The 21521-nt window shown below is 34.7% G+C and overlaps 1 protein-coding gene across 2 annotated transcripts in view; it reads right to left on the bottom strand.

The window, feature by feature from the left end:
• Positions 1-20909, bottom strand: part of LOC113396535 (acyl-CoA:lysophosphatidylglycerol acyltransferase 1) — a 332932-nt gene extending 312023 nt beyond the window's left edge. The window contains exons 1-3 of one of the 2 annotated variants that reach the window (XM_064217066.1): positions 20562-20909; positions 19880-20001; positions 12615-12814 (exon numbers count right to left, since the gene is read on the bottom strand). In XM_064217066.1, coding sequence (XP_064073136.1) covers positions 12615-12814; positions 19880-19890 — 211 coding nt within the window. In that variant the 5' untranslated portion in view covers positions 19891-20001; positions 20562-20909. Of the gene's footprint in view, positions 1-12614; positions 12815-13036; positions 19237-19879; positions 20002-20561 lie in introns of those variants that run through there. The other variant, XM_026634485.2, reaches the window with a different exon arrangement.
• Positions 20910-21521: the final 612 nt, after the last annotated feature.

The following is a 21521-nucleotide window of genomic DNA, read 5'->3' as shown; positions in this document are numbered from 1 at the left end:
ACTGACTCACTCACCCTATCAACTGAACCACAATACAAATAATGTTTGGAAACTTGAACAAAGGTTTACCAAGCGAGAACCAATTATTAGTAGACTGTTGACCTGTTTAGACTAAGTTAAATATTTATAAAGAAACGGGAAACAATGATATAATATTGATTACATATATTACAGTAAACATAACTCGCTGTGTTATCTAGGAATGTATTAAAAGGATACACGTGAATGACACACCACAATAATTAATTAGCTACTTAAGAAACGTTTAATAAATAATAAAAATAACGAAATAATTATGAGCACCTTATTTTCGTGTGTTTATAATTTATTTTCGTGACCGGCGCGCCGTCAAAGTGATCTTGAATGTGTCAAATTGACCAACCCGCATTGCATTACACGGTGCAATAAACTCTAGACCTTTCTTCTAGAGAGTGATGTCTTAACCCAGTTGTGGGACATTCACAGACTATTACTATTTACTTTAATTATTACATTAATAAATATAAATTAGTCAAATCTTAAAATATTGATACTTTACTCCGTAAGAATTATTTATGTTTTTTACAGCTTAGATTTGAATTAATGTTACTTATCTAAAAATGTAACAATATTGACACAAAAAAGTTGCCATTAAATTCGTCCAAGAAATCCCGGAGCTCAACTTAAAATAAAACCTTAATTGTTAACAAGAAGAGTTTGAATAATCCGTATGTATTTTTTTTAAATTACTTCGAATTCTTATATAATATTTGGGTTGACATTTTCGTATTATACACCAACGATATTTGTTTCAACTGGCATTGTATCTCAGTTCCCAACACGCGATTAGTCACTGTCGCAAAGGCAATAAAGGCATAACCCGATACACATGTCAAAGATGTATGGAAATAAATCGTATTTTTAGAACAAGCCCGAGGCGCTGGACTATTTTATGGCGTGTAATAGTTTTTTTTTTTTACAACATTTCGGTCACGTGTAACATCATATTCACGTAAAAATTTATAATCCTGTCGTAAACTATCTGATTTTAATACGATAATGAACTATTTTTGGACATATTGTTATTAAAAAAAATACTAATGATACATATATGCTTAACAGTTTTAAATTAATATCTTCCGTCCGCGGCTTCTCTCGCGCGTGGGTATGACAGGTATCAGTACCCTATTTCCTTATCAAATGTTACCAAAGCATAAGCGTATATATATATTTTTTTCACGTCATGATACAGAAGAATAAGCAAGCTGTGTCAATGAGTGTAAATTCGATGTTGAATATATTCGATATGCCACATGATGCCCTAGTTTTAAATTCATTTCTTAAAAATATGTTACAACATATTTTATCTCTAGTCTTTTGTTATACAAGTATGTATGTGTAGGTACTTAGTTTACAACTGTTACACATTTAAATATATATATATTTCGGTTACTTTTATTACAAGGTGTACCTCTGTAATTATATAGAAATCTATATATGTATATTAAAATACTATTCGAAATTCATTGATACCAGCTGTGACCGCGAATTCGTGCGCGTTTGAATTTAACATGAACGTTATTGTTCAGTTCGCAGACTTTAGTATAACTTATTAATTCTGTTTTAGGCAACTTTTATGATATAAAGTCGTTGACGCGAGGGCTGCGCGCGGTACTGGACTGTATTTGGACATTGACTGAGCTTGACTGGAACTGGAACTGGAGCGTGACTTTATAACTATTTTATATATAACATACTTCTAAAATAAAAATAGCCTAAGTTACTTCTTATTACATCAGCTATCTGTCAATGAAAGTCCCGTCAAAATCGGTCCAGCCGTTACAGAGATTAGCCGGAACAAACAGACAGACAAAAATTGTAAAAAAAATATATTTTGGTATATGTACCGTGTACACACATATGCAATAAGTAAAAAGCGGTTATTTTAATATTACATCAAAGAAAATTATATATAAAAAAAGACTAATATCCGAAAAGATTTCTTCCAGCACAACCGAGAGGAAATAAATAACTTTAATAAACATGAAAAAGAGAAACAACATCTAAATTACAATGAAGAGTTAAAATCATTTAATTGTATTCAACTAACATTAAAGTAGGTCACTTGTGTAAATACAAATTGAAAATATTTATGACCATTTTTAGTAAATACCTATTGACAATATACTACTTAGTTACTTACTTACAATAGTTGTAACTCGCGTTTCTAGGATTGGTCGTCAGGTGTGAGGTATAAAAAGTAGCCTAAAAAGTAGTAGGTTAAGGCCGTAAAACAGCAAAAAATTCTTTATTAAAGTAGGCTTAATAAAGGCACATTTAAATTGTCATATAACAGTATTGAATTAAATGTAAAAATACCAAAGATTTTGAAAGTACTTAGATTCTACTGAGAAGAACCGACAGAATAACTCAGTAGTTTTTCAATTACAGAGTATGTCAATAAAGTAAAAATAAATTTACATACATACCTATGTATGTCCTGCCTGGAATCAACAAATACTAAGTCCGTAAGTAAGTTTATCATTAATATAATCTTGTATTGAGTAATAAACCTTATTTATCAATGTTTTTTTGACATGTGATTTAATTTTTTCTATATAATATATTGTAACATAAGCTTTTAAAATCATCATATTAACATTCACATTTACTTGGTGGTAGAGCTTTGTGCAAGCCCGTCTGGGTAGGTACCACCCACTCATCAGATATAATACCGCCAAACAACAGTACTCAATGTTGTTGTGTTCTGGTTTGAAGGGTGAGTGAGCCAGTGTAACTACAGGCACAAGGGACATAACATTTTAGTTCCCAAGGTTGGTGACGCATTGGCAACCCAAGAAATGATTAATATTTCTTACAGCGCCATTGTCTATGAGCGGTCGTGACTACTTACTTTCAGGTGGCCCGTCCGCCAACCAATACCATAAAAAAAATCAAATTACCTATATTCTGTAATGTTATAATAACTATTTAATAAAACAGAATATATTCCTTATAAATAACAATTGATATTATTAATTTAAAATAGAATATTAATCAAATAACGGATATTCGATGTAGGTATATGCGAGTGATTTATTCGTTATCGGATTCGAACGTTTATAAAACAATGGTGACAATTACAACATCAGTGTTTTGTGCATACTGTTAACATTGTCAACTGCTCGTTAACTTATGAGAAATATTATTAAGTCTAAATCAAAATATACTTTATTCGAGTACAGTTTCACGACTTTATTAAACTAGCTTCTCCCGCGGCTCCGCTGTATTCTGCCTATAACAGATTCCACTGTTATTTTAAACATGGCCTTTTAAAATGTATTGATAAATACGGCATATAACTCATGACTATATTAATGATAAAATGAGATCGACTTTGGATTTATGGGGCAGGACATATATAAACTTAATATTCTACTGTTATTAACATAGTGGAAAAGAGTACCGCTTCTTGCCGGTTCTTCGATAGAATCTACTTTCCGAACCGGTGGGAGTACATTTAATTCAAAATCCAATAAATAAAGAATATATAATATTTAATAATTAAACACATTTAATGCTTTTTTATATATATTCTGACTGCAAATACAACAAAACAATTAATTGTGTATACCTATAATATAAGTAAGTATATTGAATATATTTTAAAGTATTTTTAATGTTGACGATGTGATATATTTTTTTTAAAATGTTTCCGTAGATTCAAAGGTCAACATCATACGGATGTTAATCTCTTGCTTTACGATACTAGATATATTTCCGTGATTCATTTGTATTATCGTAATTACTTATTATTGCGCGTATTAGGATTTATGAAATAAGCTATATTGCCTCATAAGCGAAAGATATTATGTTGGAAGTTCATAGACGAACAATAAATACTTATTAATATTTCTCAACGCTATATATAAAGTAAAAGTTAAGGTAAAAGCGACATTCCAAATGTCTGCAAATATTTGCTTTACGTACCTAAACATATTGATCCTATACACATTGCCATATTCAGATTATAATCAAAATACGTGAACTAAAATGCCGCCATAAGTTTTTTTTTTTTTATTGTTATAATATGTAAATGGACGAAGACAAAGTCTTCACAGCAAACCATAGACATTGGCGCTGTCAAAAATATTAACCATTCCCTACACAGCCAATGAGCAACCTTGGAAACTAAAATGTTACGTCCCTTGTGTTTGTTATTACACTGGTTCACTCATCCTTCACACCGTAACACAACTATACTATCCATGAAGATGATGGTAGAATATCTGATAAATGTGTGGTATCTACCCAGACGGTCAGAAAGACCTGCCACAAAATAAAAGTAAAATTGTTCGAAAATAACTTAATCCGATAATGTTAGTTATAACTTATAGTGTTAGTTTAATAAAGACCAACAATGAATAATATTTCAATAGTTTATTACAATATTTCCAATTTCATGTACAAAATATTTCCTGCGATGAACTTGCAATCTAAGCATTATATTTCTCTGAATTCGGTTGTGTTCTACTTTCTGCAATCACCGCTGTGTCAGTTTTATTTCCAGCTCTCGGTGCTACGTAATAAACATTTCATCTCTCGTATTGTACAGCTAAACATGTCTCGCAATAGATTTCTTGCTCGAAATAGATTTTAAAAATGTTTAAAAACAAAATATAAGAATGGCTAAAAAAATCCTCAACAATTTTTAAATTACTGTTTAAAAAATTAAACATTATATTTACACATATTGTTAGTATGTGGGTGAAGTTTGGGTAAAATCTCGAAACTGAATTTTAAGTAACATCCACACATGCGATCGGACTCACACAGACTTCGTTTTCATAACGATATAATTATACAAAATATTTATCCAAAAACCCAAACCATAGTAAAACGAAACAAAATTATTAGTTTTAAATGGAAATTACTTATTGAATTTGAACCAAAATTTACTTGTTGGTAGGGCTTTGTGCAAGTCCGCATGGGTAGTTACCATCCAATCATAAGATATTCTGCCGCTAAACAGCAATTTTGCCTATAAATTAAAACTTTAGTTTTTTTTTTTAAATAGATACTTATAACGTAAGGATCTCAATTTAACTCTCCAATTTTTATTATGTTCCTAATTGTGGCAACATGGCTCAGATAATGCCGCCAATGTCACGTACGAAGACAAAGCATCCCAACAATGTACCGATATTATTTACGGAATACACTGTTCAATAAATACATTGCACTACAATATATATCGTAATATTTACAAAGATGAATTTAAAGCTTTCTTGGAATAGCTAGCTAATTAATAATTAAATATAAAATCAAAAAACACTACATTCAAACATGAAGAATTAAATTAGAAAACCACAAAATACTCTACAGTAACTATTTACCTCAAATTAATTAGGTAGGTATATACTAGACTACATACATTAAAATATATATATATGTGTATAATGGATTTAATAGAAATTATAATTTATTGTGGTAAGAAAAGTCTTCTAAGGCTAAATTCAACTCTATAGTTAGTTTTATTACACTGTAGGTACAAATGCTATTCAACGAATGACCAGCTGTATCTTTGCAAGGTCATTTCTTATGCGGGTAACGAATACGAATCTGCCCGTAACCACATCCCCTTTTAGTAACTTGATATGCCAAAAAATCTCAATTATATAGAATACATTTAATTCCACTTAAACAAAATTAGGTTCATGACGAACAATGCTTTGGGCGATTCGAGTAAAATTGTACTCGAGTATAAATATATATATACATAGTTATTTATTAAATTATTTCTTGCAACAAAAAGCTATATATATATATATGTGTTAAATTTAATAAGATCGTGACACAGAGTAATGGAATACTTTTGTAAAACAATAATACTTATTATATATCTGTAGAAAAAAAAAAGAAACTTTTATCATAATCACCTATTAAACAAACATATTTATATCTAAAATCAAAGTTAAGACATATGAACATAATTCATTCCATACCAAGTATTTAACCATATACTTAGGTTAGGAAGCTTTTGGATTCAGTTTTGAATTATTTATAACAAAATAGTTAAATATAAAGAAACATACCCTTTTGTTGATAAATATTTTATAACTTCAACCTTCAAGAGACTACTTAGAAGTGCAAATACGACGACAATAATGATTAAACTCAAGAAATACCGGCATATATATACCAGCGCCCCATCAAAGGGTTAATGACTTTAATATGGTAAGTAAACTAAATAGAAAAATTAAACTACCCTCAGTGTAACGTCCAGACTCGTATATACTCGTACATAATATATCAAAGGCAAGTAAACTAAGTAATACACTTAGCAGCGGTGTTGGCTAAATGCAATTTATTGAATTATGTTGCGACAGCGTAGACTCACTGTTTGATGGAGCTAACCTTGTCGGGTCCAATTAAAACTAACTTTTATGTTATTATCACAACATAAAACAAATTTCTACATCACATATAACATTTTTTAAATATTTTTAACGATCTGAGAGATAAATTACAAGAGCAGCAGTAAAACGATTCTGATGCAAAAAGGTTTTATATCTGTCGTGCATATCGTTGACACTTTAAATCTTTAAACGTCACTACTTAAAACACTAGTGCATTTCCTTAAAAAAATAAACGAAATCATGGTTCAAATTTAATTAAATCAATTCGTATTAAAATTTCCTAATAGACTTTAAATTCTCATATGATATAGAAGCTTAACATTTAACATAATAATGTACAATGAAAAATGCTTGCAAGTACTTGAATAAAGTATATTTTGACTTTCGAATAAACTGGTACCTAAGTATTTAAAATTATTTCTTAACTACTCATTTGTAATTTGATTAATTATACACGATTTCATATTGAGAACTTACCTAATTAAATCGACCATAAATGCAACCACGTATGTAATCTGTTATTTAAATTTCTAAATAAGCTTGCATTTGCTACTTGTTTTCTACTCCTATAAACGCTCTTTATTGCTTTTCAAGTTAATAAAATTAAAGTATTTTTCACTAGGCAACCATTGCCAGAAATATATTTCAGTGCTACTTTATTGCCAAATAAAGTGTTAAATAAATAAAAACATTTTTTTTTATTTACCATTACCATTTTACTTGGAACTAATTTAATTCGTTTTTCAGTCTTAAAATATGTTTTTTATTTTCAAGTTCTTTAATTTTTTATTATTATTACAAAGAAATTAAATCAATGTATTTAACCTGATATATACATATTCATGATTTAAAAAAAAATTGTCAAAAATAATTTGAACAGATTTCGCTAATCGACAAATAGATATGAGTTCTTAAATCGTGATTTAAAACATGTTGCGCATCAAATCAAATCCTTTTATTCGATATTTAAGCATTACACTTACTTACTGATTATCAAATTTAACACAATCACCGGTTCGGAAAAGAAAATACCATGACCTAAGTAGAACCGGCGAAAGAAACTCAGAGTAGGACAAGGACTAGATGTTTCCAATGTTTAAAAAGTATGCCTTAAATTTTGCTGTGTAGGTAAATAATTTAAGCATAAGGGGCATCCTACATACAAGTTACTTTCTTTTGAACCCTAAGTTATCACATTCTGCTAATTTTAGCGTCAATGCGTCACCTTGTTCATTTTAATAGCTTTTATCTTGAAGCATTTACATCGCTACAAGTGTTTCGAGAATTTAAAATTAAATATTTTAATATCAAAAAGGATTTACTATTGTTAATGTTTTTTTTTTTAAATATATAAGCTGTAAATATATTAAATACGTCATTGTTTTGAAAAGTTACATTTAAAGCCAATATCGATATTATACAAAAATAAAAGTTCCCATATTATAATTTCACCCTACAATTATTCATAAAACATTGACAAGCGGATACGTTTTTATTTCTCACAGATAAATAGCACTTGCAATGTAATGATTTTGCTCAAAGCAATCAACTCTTGGAGTGAAATCATCTGTGTATTGCATTCGCACGTACATACTTGCTTGAAATTACTGAGAATCGCTTAAAGGTAAAACATTGTGGTTTTAAATTCATGTAAATAAGAAATGTCAAACAATGTCAATCAATGTTTCTACTAAATATTTTTATTAAACATATTTACTATTTTGTTAGTTATAGCAATACTTATGATTAATTTAAATAATATATATACTAATTCAAAACAATTTAAAAATATTAGATAGCAACACAGAATTAACTTGTCTGTTTTAAGGACTAGTTTCACTACGTGAATTAATCTTTATTTAAGAAAAGTAAATAACATATTCTTTAAACTTATATACCTAAAGCCGACGAAACCACAGATAATGACAAAATGGTCGGTGGAGATAAAACATTGTAAACAAATATTTATATATTAAGAATGAATAGTTATGAATTCAACGTCCTTATTATGGATAAATCCCAGAAAATAATGCGTTTACATTGACTTTGATTTCGAAAAGCAAAGCAAATAAGCAGTTAAGACTTCAACTGACCGGAACATTGAGTCACAGTAATAAGGCGAACCTATAAACTTACAAACCTAATCAATGGGTCGATTCATAAAATAAAAATAAAAGTCGGAAGGATGTCTGAATCATGCAGACAACATGCATGACTTGTTATACAAGATGGCCATCGAAAAACGCGCCAAAAATCAATGCGATCATTTTAAACTAACAGCCAAATAAAAATATGTTTAAAACAAAATATAACAAAAAACTATGAATTTATTTTAATTGAATTATCCTTTTTTTTTTATTCTAAATGATTTATTTTAAAAGATTTTTTTATTAAATACGTCGTTAAGTGGGATTAAAATTGCCATGATCAATTTTCTTGTTTCAAGCGATTAGTTAAAAACTTTTTGTTTTGTAGGCATTTCGTTACTATAATAAACTCATGTTTTATGAATAATTTCTGGATTGCTCTTTGCTGTCGGTTTTGCGTTATTATTAGAACTCTTACTAATCTGGAATGGAATGAGGTCGTATATGTTTTTTTATTATTCTGTTTGATTTAAGTTCAAATGTTGCATACAAATATATTTAAAATTTTAGAATGAAGCCTATTTTAGTAACAAAAGTGAATTTATTTTATTAAAATGCTAAAAAACTAGTATTTTTTGAAATTTAAGGAATGTAATATAAAAGCAGGATGATGAAAATATAATACCCCTAGCGCATTACATCCTCATTCGGTCCCGACGACAATCGGAGGATGTTGCTATGGAATTTATAGCACTCCTGATTTAAATGTATAATGACCACGTAGGCGTACACCGGTTGAATACCATTTGTTTCAGTTGTAGGTACCATCAGACGATCGCGCGACGGTGTAAATTTATCTCCGTGATGAGAATAATTCCAGTTTTTAATCAGTATCACAAACCAATCAGGCGATTATCCGTTAATACATGATACTGATAGTCATAATTTTATTTTTCCATCGAAAATCTATTCTAATTTATCTTAAATAAAATGTTATTACTCTCAATATATTTCAGTTTTAAGATCAGTTTTAGAATCGAATTAATTAGTTATTCTGTGTCGTCATTAATTTTTTATATCTAAAATGTCCAATATCAAAATAATCATAGCCGACTTAGGTCACGAGTATTTTCTTGAATAAGTATATTTTATTTGGCTACATATATTATGTCCCTGTTTAACAAATATTGTAATGGATAGTGCAAAAGAGACAAACAATATAATTATATTATTTAATTTTATTTAAAGAACGCCTGATATTTAATTTCGTAACAGTATGAAAAAAAAAAGTAAGCTGATGCCAACCGAAAAAAAACAGCACAGACACCTAATGTTATAAATGGTTTAAAATCATTAAAACTAGTCTTATTGTGTAGTGTAATGCATAAATCCCAGATGGTTTGCAAACGCACAATTAATTACAAGACGTAGGAATGAATCACGCCTCAAATGCCGAAGAAACGACTGGCACCATCGAACGAGACGCATAAGTGTGTCGCCTTATTATATATGACTCAATTTCGTCGAAAATCATACAAACATATAATTAAAAAATTAAATTTATATATCAACTAAGTTACTAACGTTAATAAATTAATACCTTTTGCTAAAAACTCAACTGTAACTAGTATTATAGGTTACTCAACTAAACCAACATCACATGAACTAAACACGCCACGCTTGATCCAACTATATCGATTCGAACATTTTAGTCGTAACGTAACCAAATTCAAACTTAAATACAGTTTGCAAAAGTTCTAAAGTCAGAATCTGGCAGTGACATGCAAATTCGCCACTCGAAATGCAACGTGACATGACGAGAGGGGGGTGAGGCGGCATTCCTAGCTGGGAGGGAGCGGTCATCGACCGTCCTCCGTTGGCCGTATAAACTACGCAGCCGCATAAGGTCAATACAGCTCGCCTCGCCGACCGGTCCAGCCGTTTCGAAACGCCATTGTTCCAATGACGGCTCCACACGACTCCGAAAATCAATTATAGCACATGCTAAATCTAATTTACTTGCGCAAGAGAGGATATTATCTCTTAATCGGATTGTGTGTAATGCGTTTTGTCGCCACAAATATTTTAGCTTGCCTAGAAACCTACTTCTACTCGTAACTCGACTGACTTAGTATACAGATGGCCGAGGCAAATATTTTTTTTCGTATAATTTTACCGTTTACGCTTATTTTAATAGGATTCGCTTTCGTAAACGCTTAATGAGCATCACATTTCCAATCCATAATTGATGGTATGTCAATGTATCTAAAACACTTAGGAAATAAATAAAAGTAATCACATCCTCTAGTTAAAGCTAATCAGTGATAAACGCGACTACAGTGAGTCACGATAAACATGTCACCACATGTTTTCATATATAATTTAACCTACCTAAACTTTCTAACAATGGATAATAAGACACTTCTTAGTCATACGATCATGCATATTCAGTAAGTTTCACTTAAATAATATTAATATTCCAGAAACGTAATCGCTCATAAGTCAACATTGCCGACGCGTCACCATGTGATTCAAAATAGTTTGATATCGCATAACAAGAAAAAATTCCTTCTGGAGTGAGATAAGGAAATTGATAACGTTGTTGAAATTTATTTTAAAATTTCATTTATCATTTAGTTTATACCAACTGTTAGAAAAAAAAACATCATTTATCTTTGTATACTTAAATAATACCATAATATGAGGTTATATTAGACACAACATGTATGTATTTTTCAAATTAAATACTAACTTAGGTAGGAAGGTATATTGTAAAACCTATTTAAAAAAACCAGATTTATGTTCAATAGTATTATATATAATTAAAATTGAAATCTTTGAAACAATTCCTTTGTATATTTAATTTTGAATACAATTAAAATTATACTCCATAAAATCTTATTTAATACCTCCGTTTCTAGGTGTGTGTTGCGTCACACCACTCGAATAAATAAATCGTTAAGGCTGAATGCTAAGTTTTTCTGAGACTCGCAAAAGATGACTTCATTGCTTGCTACTCGTGATATCCGACCGAGTTTATTTTGCGTGTTCTTATATAATAAATATTCAATGAAAAATGACACTTACCTTGGTTGAATAATATGCTTTGAGGCGATGTCTTTCCGCAAATATTTCTTCGTGTTCATTAAAACAGTTATTGATATTATTCAGTAGTGTTGTTGTATGAAAGTTACCTTACGTAATGCTTACATACCAAAAGCCTCATTTTCATATCTAGCTAATTTTGTATTACCAAATGCAATATTTTGCATGAGTTTTTATCTTTTATAATTAAAATATGTATATCAAAATTGATGCCACATTCATTAATAAATAAGTTATTTATATTTTAAATCATTTGCCTTCAGTTTCTTGGAACTAAATATTTTAGATCACTTATTAATATATATATATTTTACATTTAAAAGCACTCCTTTATGTTTTAAAGTAAAAAAAAATCATATAGGATATAAATTGTTAATAATATGTTATATTATTAACAATTTAGTTATATTATTATCCTATAGTCAAAGTTAAATGTATCAAAATGTAATTTCTTAAGGAAATAGCAGTATAGCGTAAATTAGTAAGAATATCTTTATGTACTTCCTTATTTTTATCTCAACATTGAAATATGTAAAAAATACCAAAATATAATCTCCTCCATGAATGTGTACATAATTATTAAATGATTATGTTGTAGTAGTTGTTTTAGTATGTAGTTAAGTAGACGAATTATATTTATATAAAATAAAATATCCATCAATCATTACTCGTTAACAGCCCTGTTGGAACCTTGGCTAAATTATTTAATAACTTTAATTTTAGTTCACATTTTAGTTCAAAACAATTAAGCTTAATATGAAGTTAAACGAGGCTCTTAAAATAATAATAAAATAGCAAAAACGCAGGCATCGTGTGGAAACTGTCATGACAAACAATGGTAAAAGTTTGCTCACTAACTACCTCCTCATGCTGTCTGAGCATCCAACTGAATTATGATTTATTTCCTCGTTTAGTCAAAGACAAGATAATATGTGGATATCTTTTATCGGTCGAATAATCGACAAAAACGTAGCAAAGTCTGTCGCTTTTACTTTGTTCCAAATAAAATAATTAGTGTACTTACTTTCATATCCCGCAGTCCACGCCCACAGCGACACCATCGCCAACAGCCAGTGATACATAAGCCCTTCAATCTTCCAATAGAGAGGTCCGTACAAGGGTCTCGTCAGACGCAGCGCCATCATCCACACCACGTAAGCGGGTATGCAGTATATGTTGTTCAAGACCGCGAATGTCGTGCGCATCGCGATCCTCACGTACCGGCTGAAAAAGCAGGGCCGCGGTTCATCCCTGCCGCCTTGCCGTCTCTCCACACTCGGGACGGACTACATGGACACCGTGACAGGGGAGGTGACGGGACACTGGTGGAGAGTGAGACTAGCGAGGCGGCACCGCACCGCGTTCTCCCTGCGGACAGCTGCCGAGACGCGAGGGCTTTCGTCGGACGCGGACAATGGCGCTGCGCGTTCAATAAAACACAATACGTACATTCGACGATATTTATTAATGGAATCGTTCACCGGATCACTGACGGTTATTTCGTTAAGTAGACTGCGAGTACAAATTTAAAAATCGCCCGTCGGCGAGCGATGCGTCGCTGGCCGGCGGGCTTACATGCGATTTCATTTGCGACACACATTTTACACCGATCGACGTAACATTAACTCGTACGAGGCGAGCACACATAGACAGACATACACAATTTTAGTTTACGATGCATACTGTGGCACGACCGCGGCCGGTCGGATTCGTCGTGTAAAATCAATACAAAGTTCATATATAAAATTAAAAAACGACATCGGACCGCTGAAATAATACAAAAATTACAATATTAAAGACTGTACACTATCTAATATATACAATATTTGCCAGCATAGATATGTGCGGGGGCAGTATATACAGGGCGGTGGGGTACGGGCCTCGCACGAGCTGATCACACGTTGTAGTCGTGCGCCATCAGGCCGTGCACCTGCTCGAGGCGGAACGCGAGCCGCTGCTTCTGCGAGAACTCGTCCTCCTCGAGCGTCACCATTAGCTGTTCGTTGTATTTCACCGCGTACGCGTACAGCTCGTTCAGTGCGCAGTTCGTATTGAACTCTTTAGTGTGGAGGCGTGACTCCTCAGCTAACATTGCATTCATATCCTGATCAGATATGGCCGGCATCAATTTTATGTCTGCGTAATATCGCTCTACCCATTCCTTATACACTGGAATATCTTTAGCATACAGAAGCTTAGAAGAAGGAGAATCTTTGCCAAGGATGTGGTCGGAAGTCGAGCACGAATCCATGAAAGTCTGCGCAATTACGGACAAGCAAGAATCAACTGTATTAGACTTGTAAACATCAAAGACGAAATTGGGATTTTTAATAAGATTGACCCAAAAACGTAAGGGAAGGGAATTGCTTTTCCAAGTATGAACCACTTCAGGATCGGATATGGCATGCTGAAGCGCTTGATCATCGAGAAAATCAAACATATATTTTATTGCAAGAGGTAGAGCGGAGCCGCGATGCGCGGTGCTGAAAATAGTCTCGAATAAATCATCTACAAACTTTTGCAACGTTCCCTTAGTAGCGAGAAGACGTGTAAGATATATTTCAGATACCATTTTATTTCCACGCTCTCCCTCCTTATGTGCGTCACCGTCATGATGTCTAACGAGATGCCAATATTTGAAACCGCCACCGTGTTCATATTTAAGAGGACTAGCTGGAGGGCTAGCTGAACCGTACTTGCCCCTATTGAGAGTTTCATATGTATGCGACTTATCGTTCTTTTCCATGTTCGAAAGATTGTATACTGAACTTTGTTTCGCGACTAAACTTAAACAAGCGCCATCGGGTACGCGATAGTGATTAAGAGTATTGAGCTTACGCCATTCGCCTTCACATTTAGTAGTGCTATCTTCATCATAAAGAATTAAACGACCGCAAGCGCCCGTGCGCCATTCCAAATCTAACTCGTCACGACTAGGTCTCTGAGAGTACGGTGTGGCTCGGTAAATAGCGTCTAAACATTTTTCTTTTACTTGGCTAATCGTATCACAGTCAAGAACTTTTACTTGCACGTTTTCTGTTGTAGCCTCTAAGCCGCTAACGAAGATTGTTTGTTGCGATATGGACACGCTCACGGTCATTGGTTTGAAATCGATCGACTGCCTAATTAGTTTTTCTTCGCTTAAAGAATATCGCGCCTCGGACGTTATAACATCTACAGGCCCTTTGTCTACTTGACCTTTCATTGACCTAAACAAGAGGTACAGAGGCTCGCCAGCGCATTCACGAAGAAATTTGTATAAGAGGAAAGTGAACCAAGCGCTCAACATTTTTTCGGCGACGCTTTCGGTACGCCTAAGCAACAATTTAGGATGGCTCTTGCTTTCCATGCATTTCTCTATAAGCTCCGCTAATAGTGTCTTTAAAACATCAGTACAGTATTCCATTTTACTTTGTAAGGTTACCATTATGAGAGAAGCTACATTAACACGATCACGCATTGAAAAATACCTATTGCTTTCTAAAGTACGAATAAATAATAGAAGGAATGTTTTGTTCATAATTAACTGTCCGAACATTCTCAGACCCTTTTCTTTTCTAATAAGCTCTGGGCGTTCCCACTGGAGGACGGCGTGATCGTCTATATTGGGGAACAATATCTTCATAGCGTACGTACGATAATCTAGGAAAGGTATACCGCCCGTAACATCTCCCGTCAAATCTGTCATTTCAGTCTGCAGTTCCGCGAATGCCTCCTTACACTCTGCGGCTACCCTTAATTCTAAAATATCCATTTGCTCCTGCATATTTTTTAATACTCTAATATTTTCAGTGGATTTTCTCCTATACATAACTAGAAACACGACTAACACTAATATGAATATTACAATACTTGCTATAACACCGAATAATACTGGCTTTCCTATCGCTGCCTGTAAGCCTGCCTGCGACGAATAGGATAATTTACCGATTTTATAAGTTAGAGCGCGACCGACTCTTACGACAACTTCTGGAGTGTCTACCCCGTCGGGTAACTCGTCCCGAGAGGGCGGCCTGCACGTTAGTTGATGTCTAGAAAGAGAAGTGACATTACACAAACTTTCCCCTATATGAACTTCGACATCAGTCTCGGTACATGCTCTATCTAAATTTTGGCCGTTAATTGTTAAATATTCAGACTTATAATATTTAACATCTTCATCAAATTTTTCGTAAATAGGATCTGGATAAAGTAGAAACGCTTCGCCTGTCTTGGTGGTAAGATTTTGAACGCTTTGTACGTCGTCCATATTGAACCCGTATTCTAACTCTAACGGCCTATCGGGATCTAGATTCAGGCCAGCGCTTTCGATCCCAGGAGATTCGCATATGAGATGGGTCTTCAAATCGACTCTATGACAAGGGGCAATATACGGTCGGTTATCGTGATATACATATATCTGCGGGAACCGAATAGAATGGAAATTACGGCCCAATACTTTGATGTTTATCCCTCCGGATGGAATTCCTTTGGGTTGTTTGCGTTGTGATGCTAATGGTGGACCAGATTCTACGGAAACTACAACGGGATCTTCGATGTATTCAAATTTTTCGCGTTCTAAAGTACGCATGCCATTATCGAAACGCATTCGTAACGTGCCCATTTTTAATTGATATGAGTGACTAGTTCTACAGACCGCTTCCTCATGAGATACAGACAATATAGCACACGGTAAGTCATCAATAAATGCCTGAATATTACTGCCAGCATTTAAATATTCGCCTGTTATACTTAATTTAGTACCACCGGATTGTGGACCGTATTTGGGCTGAATCGAATTGATTTTTGGATTCACAAAAGCGTAGTGATGTTTTGACTCCCCACGATAGTCTGCGACACGAACAACAACTGGCCCATCCCGAGGCACTTCTTCTCCCGGACCGTCAACGGTACAAACAATACGTCTTGTTTTAACATATAGCTCTATGATAGGCTGACATTTTATACCCGCTATTGTTACTCCGTTATAGATGTCCGATATATTTCTACCTAAATTTATACCTTCGATAGTAATATTAGTACCTCCGTCCCACGGGCCTAGCTTTGGTTTAAACGAGTGAATTTCCGGATTAGGGCAAGTTTGAGTACGATTTAACCACACACTAGGTGCGTCACATTGTTCCTGAACCTCACATCTATCTGAGCCCTGGCACCAACCGCATCCGAATTTTTCAGGCAACGCTAAACAAATACCGCAATTATCTGCCATATCATTACAACGATAGATAAGAATATGAGTGTTATCTGGATTATCTAATGGCTTTGAACCACCCCATATAACAGCAAAGGAAGCAGTTATATTAGGCGCACGAGAGGTGTAAGTAAATTCTACAGCTTCACAGTAAATTGTATCGGCGAGTAACTGAGCATTAACATGAGTAACACGACCCTCTATATTAAACTGACATACAAATCTTGTTTGAACTATGAACTGACCGATAATGTGAACTTTTACTTTGATAGCTTTTTTCACGCCGGATGGTACTAAAATTTCGTTAGTGCCGTCGGAAGTGGAATTTATCGTAGGGCAAAATCCGGGACCAGAGCGATAACTGGGGCCAATTCTACTTACGCCGGTTACTAAAATATCGTTTCTACAATTTTCTGCTGTATCATGTGTACAGCGATGACCATCAACACACCAATCACAAGGAAAAGACGAACTGACACACTGAGTACACGAGCTATACGTATTACAATCAAAAAATGTAAAATTAGTAGCTACAAAATCAGGTCCCTGAGTAGTACGTACGGAAAGTTTGGCTGTAAAATGATGCTGACCAGCAGGAATAGGTGGGAGAGTATCTGTACGCGGTGTAGTACAATTTACCCCATATGGTTTCCTAGTCGCGTTAGTTATAAGAGTACGATCTAAAGCTGTAAATGCACACAAGAATTGTCCATTAAGTGTGGGCAAGTTTTCAATAACTAAATCTAAAGTTCTTGCAGTTGTTCGTTGCAATTGATTGGGTGTAACTTGAGTAATGGTAGTGCAACGTCCGCTGCGGTAAGAAATCCAATACAGAGCATCTTTAGCTGCATCCTGGCAGTCTGATCTCAAGCTGCACTTGTTCTCAAGAGAACACCATCCACAATAAGGATCTTTGGCTCCAAGACATGTTAGGCATGATTTATAAACGCTACACTCTTGAACTTTTACTTTTGACACTTTTCTTTCAGTCATTACATATAAATGCATTAATTGAGTATCGAAGAACAAGTCTTTATTCACTGGTGAACTCTCATCTACAACAATATCTCCATATTCAAAAGCCGATGTAGCGCTTTCTACAACGATCTTCTTAAGGTGACCCTCAGCTGTGCCTGCGAAAACAACTGTGTAATCTCCGGTAGCTGTCGCGGCTACTGCGGTTAATCTCTTCTTAAATACAGCAACTGGGACTGCTTCAACTGGTTGTTCGCCTCCTAATGGAGTGTTTACATCCAAACCACAAAAATCTTCACTTATTGATTGTAGCTTCGTTCCGATACAAGCATGGGATGGCGATATAAAATCTAATCCTCGAGAGCCGTTTCCACTAAAGCAGGTTTTTATGTTTTGCATGAATTTGCGTCGTATGGCTTTAAGTGAATAAACACAAAGGGCCGATAAGTTCGAAGGTGTGTTGGTATTAATAGATTCACTCTGGCTAAATGCAGCAAAGAGAACATCATGTTGAGCAGTAATTCCCAGTTCACCTGCTAGTACAGAGCCGGCTTTTCCAACAAATGCTGCTTGTACGAGGTTGTATCCAAAGTTGCCACCGCCTTCGCCCATACAAGACATAGGTATCTCGGTGTAAGAATAGTAATTCTCATCATCATGGCAGACACGTACCAACTTGCTATAATATGTGTCAGAACCCACACCTCGTAGCTGTGTTGTCAAAAAGTAGCTAAATCCTTCCGAACTGAAGCCATACACGTAATTTATAGGGTAACGTTCTCGAGATAAAGAATTAACAAACATACGAGTCCCAGTAGTGACGGCTGTTCTGGCTATCATAAAAAGTCTGTCATCCTCTAGAGAACGGCTACTAACTGTAGGTACTTCAGAACGATACGGTGAGTTTCCAGTAAACGTTACTCCCACATACATAACTTGCGTCATTGGTGGATTAGGAGGTCCCGGCGCAATAAACGCTACGGTGGATGCACTGGCATTGTTCGCTACAACTGGTTCGCGGACTTCACGTACGTCATGAGATATATTATTCAGATTTCGCACGGAACACAACCCTTGAAGCACCGAACCACACGTTATAAGGCGGCTCGTTGCATAGTCAATCACAAGCGCTTTGTTAACATTATCCGTTGGTTTCTTTACGAAGTTGGGTGGGCAATCAAACGTGCACTGTGCGGAGTCATTAACTGGGCCCGTCTTAATAGACTGCGCAAGTTCGAGATCTGGGGAAAGCTGATAGATTATATTGACAGCTCCAATGTAGACACGTCCCGTGTTGCGATCGACGACTAGGTGATTGAAGAGAGAGGTAGGCGCAGCGACCTTGTCGGAGAAAGTGCACACCACGTCCTGCGAGGCGCGCGCGGCGGCGCACGCGGCCCCGAGGGCCAGCAGCACGCGCCACATGGCGCGGGCGCATGTGGCCTACCGTTGTCGCCCGCGTAGGCACCCACCCGTCCATCTGGAACGCGATACACCCGCTCAGCCACTGTCCGACGTTTCCGTTTCGTTCCCATCGCACAAAACCGCCCCTCATCCCACGACTCACTTAATAAATCTTCTAAATTATATAGAACTGACGACGAGTTCGAAAAGGCTCGGAGGGGTCTAGTGCGATTGGATCGAGTACGTGAGCTGAAGCGGGGACGCCCAGTTGCCCGTCTTCCTCGATGACATAAGTACCAACCTATTTTACATGTTATCGACTATTCAGCCACCCTACGCGATAACTGGTCGACTAATATGGTCAAACATTTCAATAATAATAATGTAATGAATTGTCACAATTATGAGTACAATGCCTTGCAAGTACGTAAATAAAAATGAAAGAATGTAGCAACCTGTGCAACGGATGTTTTTCTATCGCCGCGTACAAAAATAGGTTAGTACTAGGAATGAACGGGCACCGGCGGCCCCGACGCGGTCAGTGTACTGATAGTCACACGCCGACGAAAGCCTCAGCATTATAAAGGAAGTAACAAAAAATCATACAAATTGGCATGCTGTTCGTACGAGGGAGTGAACGTGGTAGCGTAACGATAAATAAAAGAAAACAAATCATATTCGAAAGAACTGAATACATCGACGACATCGAGTATACTTACAGGATAGCCATGACGGAATAAGATCGGACGGGCTTCAAAATTTCTATCACTACTTGATCATATGCATGTATGGAAGCGCACTTTCATAATGCGGAGACCGTAGTGTAGGCTCTGGCCGAGACCTGTAACAACAAACATTGTGTTTAAGGCCCGTTGGGGCTCCATCCGCGATTTATTTTGACTTCCGTGCACTTTTATTACAATAAACATTTTAAAAGTAGTAAATATTTATTGAAACTAGCTTAATAATTATATATTTGCATTCGATTTCAAAATATTCATTAAAAAAATATTAAATAGGTAATTTGACTCATAAAAAGTCATGTGCTCGATAAAATGATTCGATAACCCTAACAGAATCTGAACGCTATACCGCACGACCGCGACCGGTCGTCGTTCTTGTTGATTGCATTCTCGCCACCACCCACTCGACCTAATCTACCACCTACGCACGCGAACCGACACAAAAATACTATTGCATCGACAATCATTGATTACAAACCTATCTAAAACTTAAACAGTTATATTGTAACATTTACAGAAAAACTTATGCTTCGCTGGAAAACGGAGAAAGAATGTCAGCCATTACCGCGCACGCGAGTCGATAAACGGAAGCCATTTCAATAAACGCCAATTTTTCTATCGTGTCACAAATTAATTTAGTTTTAAACTTAAAACTTACCGTTTATAATGATTATCTCTTAAACGATACAATCCTTAAGTATCCAGGACCAGGTGGCAAGACTCGCTAAACACTATTGCACCACTTCACAATATTCTTTGTATAATCACTGTTGATATTTATAACAAAACACTAACACCACAAGTAACGGTCCTATTCACATTATTCTGAAAAAATAACTTGTTTTCGGTTGGTATTGTCGGTTTAGTATGCAATGAAACCCGTTTGAACAAGGAGTCCACGACAAGAGCATCAGTCTTCGTATGTCGCCATGGAATGATTTCGGTTTCGCTTTTCGAACGAGTCTAGGCGTGACTGACCCGAGCCAAGCCGATTCCGCCCGATCCAGTAAATTAATGCGTAAATGTACCACTTGGAGCAGCACGGTCTATGAATGCGTTCTGAAATAATATTTCAAATTAATACATAAAAAGAAGAAAGGCAAAAGATAAAACAAAAAAATTTTCAATTATTTATTTATTACACTTATTTAATTTACATATTTGATATTTTGTGTAATAAATGATGACATAAAAATCTTATTTACAGTAAAAAGTACAAATTATCCTTTTTCTCTATGGACAAAAATAAGGATATTTCACATTGGGCTACCAATAATAGAAATAGTATAAATAATACTTATCATTATTTCAAATGGTATAAGTATGTGATAAAATATTTGTGTATTATATTATTTAATTTGCATTACAGTTTTGTATTTTTTTATAAAGCGCAACTGAGAATACACGCTATTAAATTTGTCACACAAAATTACTTTTCTCTGATATAATAATTTCAAATGGATATGCTCTCTGTTTAAATTCAATTCTATTATTGAATACTATAATTTACTTTAAAAAAAAAATTTAAAGCAAAAATAAGTTTGGTAATGTCCCATTGTTCGACTAAGGCGTCTTTTCTTTAAGAAGGTATAGATCTTATAACCTTATAATAATGCAA

Source organism: Vanessa tameamea, chromosome 15 (assembly GCF_037043105.1).
Source record: "Vanessa tameamea isolate UH-Manoa-2023 chromosome 15, ilVanTame1 primary haplotype, whole genome shotgun sequence".
In the NCBI taxonomy this organism is placed as follows: Eukaryota; Metazoa; Arthropoda; class Insecta; order Lepidoptera; family Nymphalidae; genus Vanessa; species Vanessa tameamea.
This window is presented reverse-complemented; position numbering and strand designations above follow the sequence as displayed.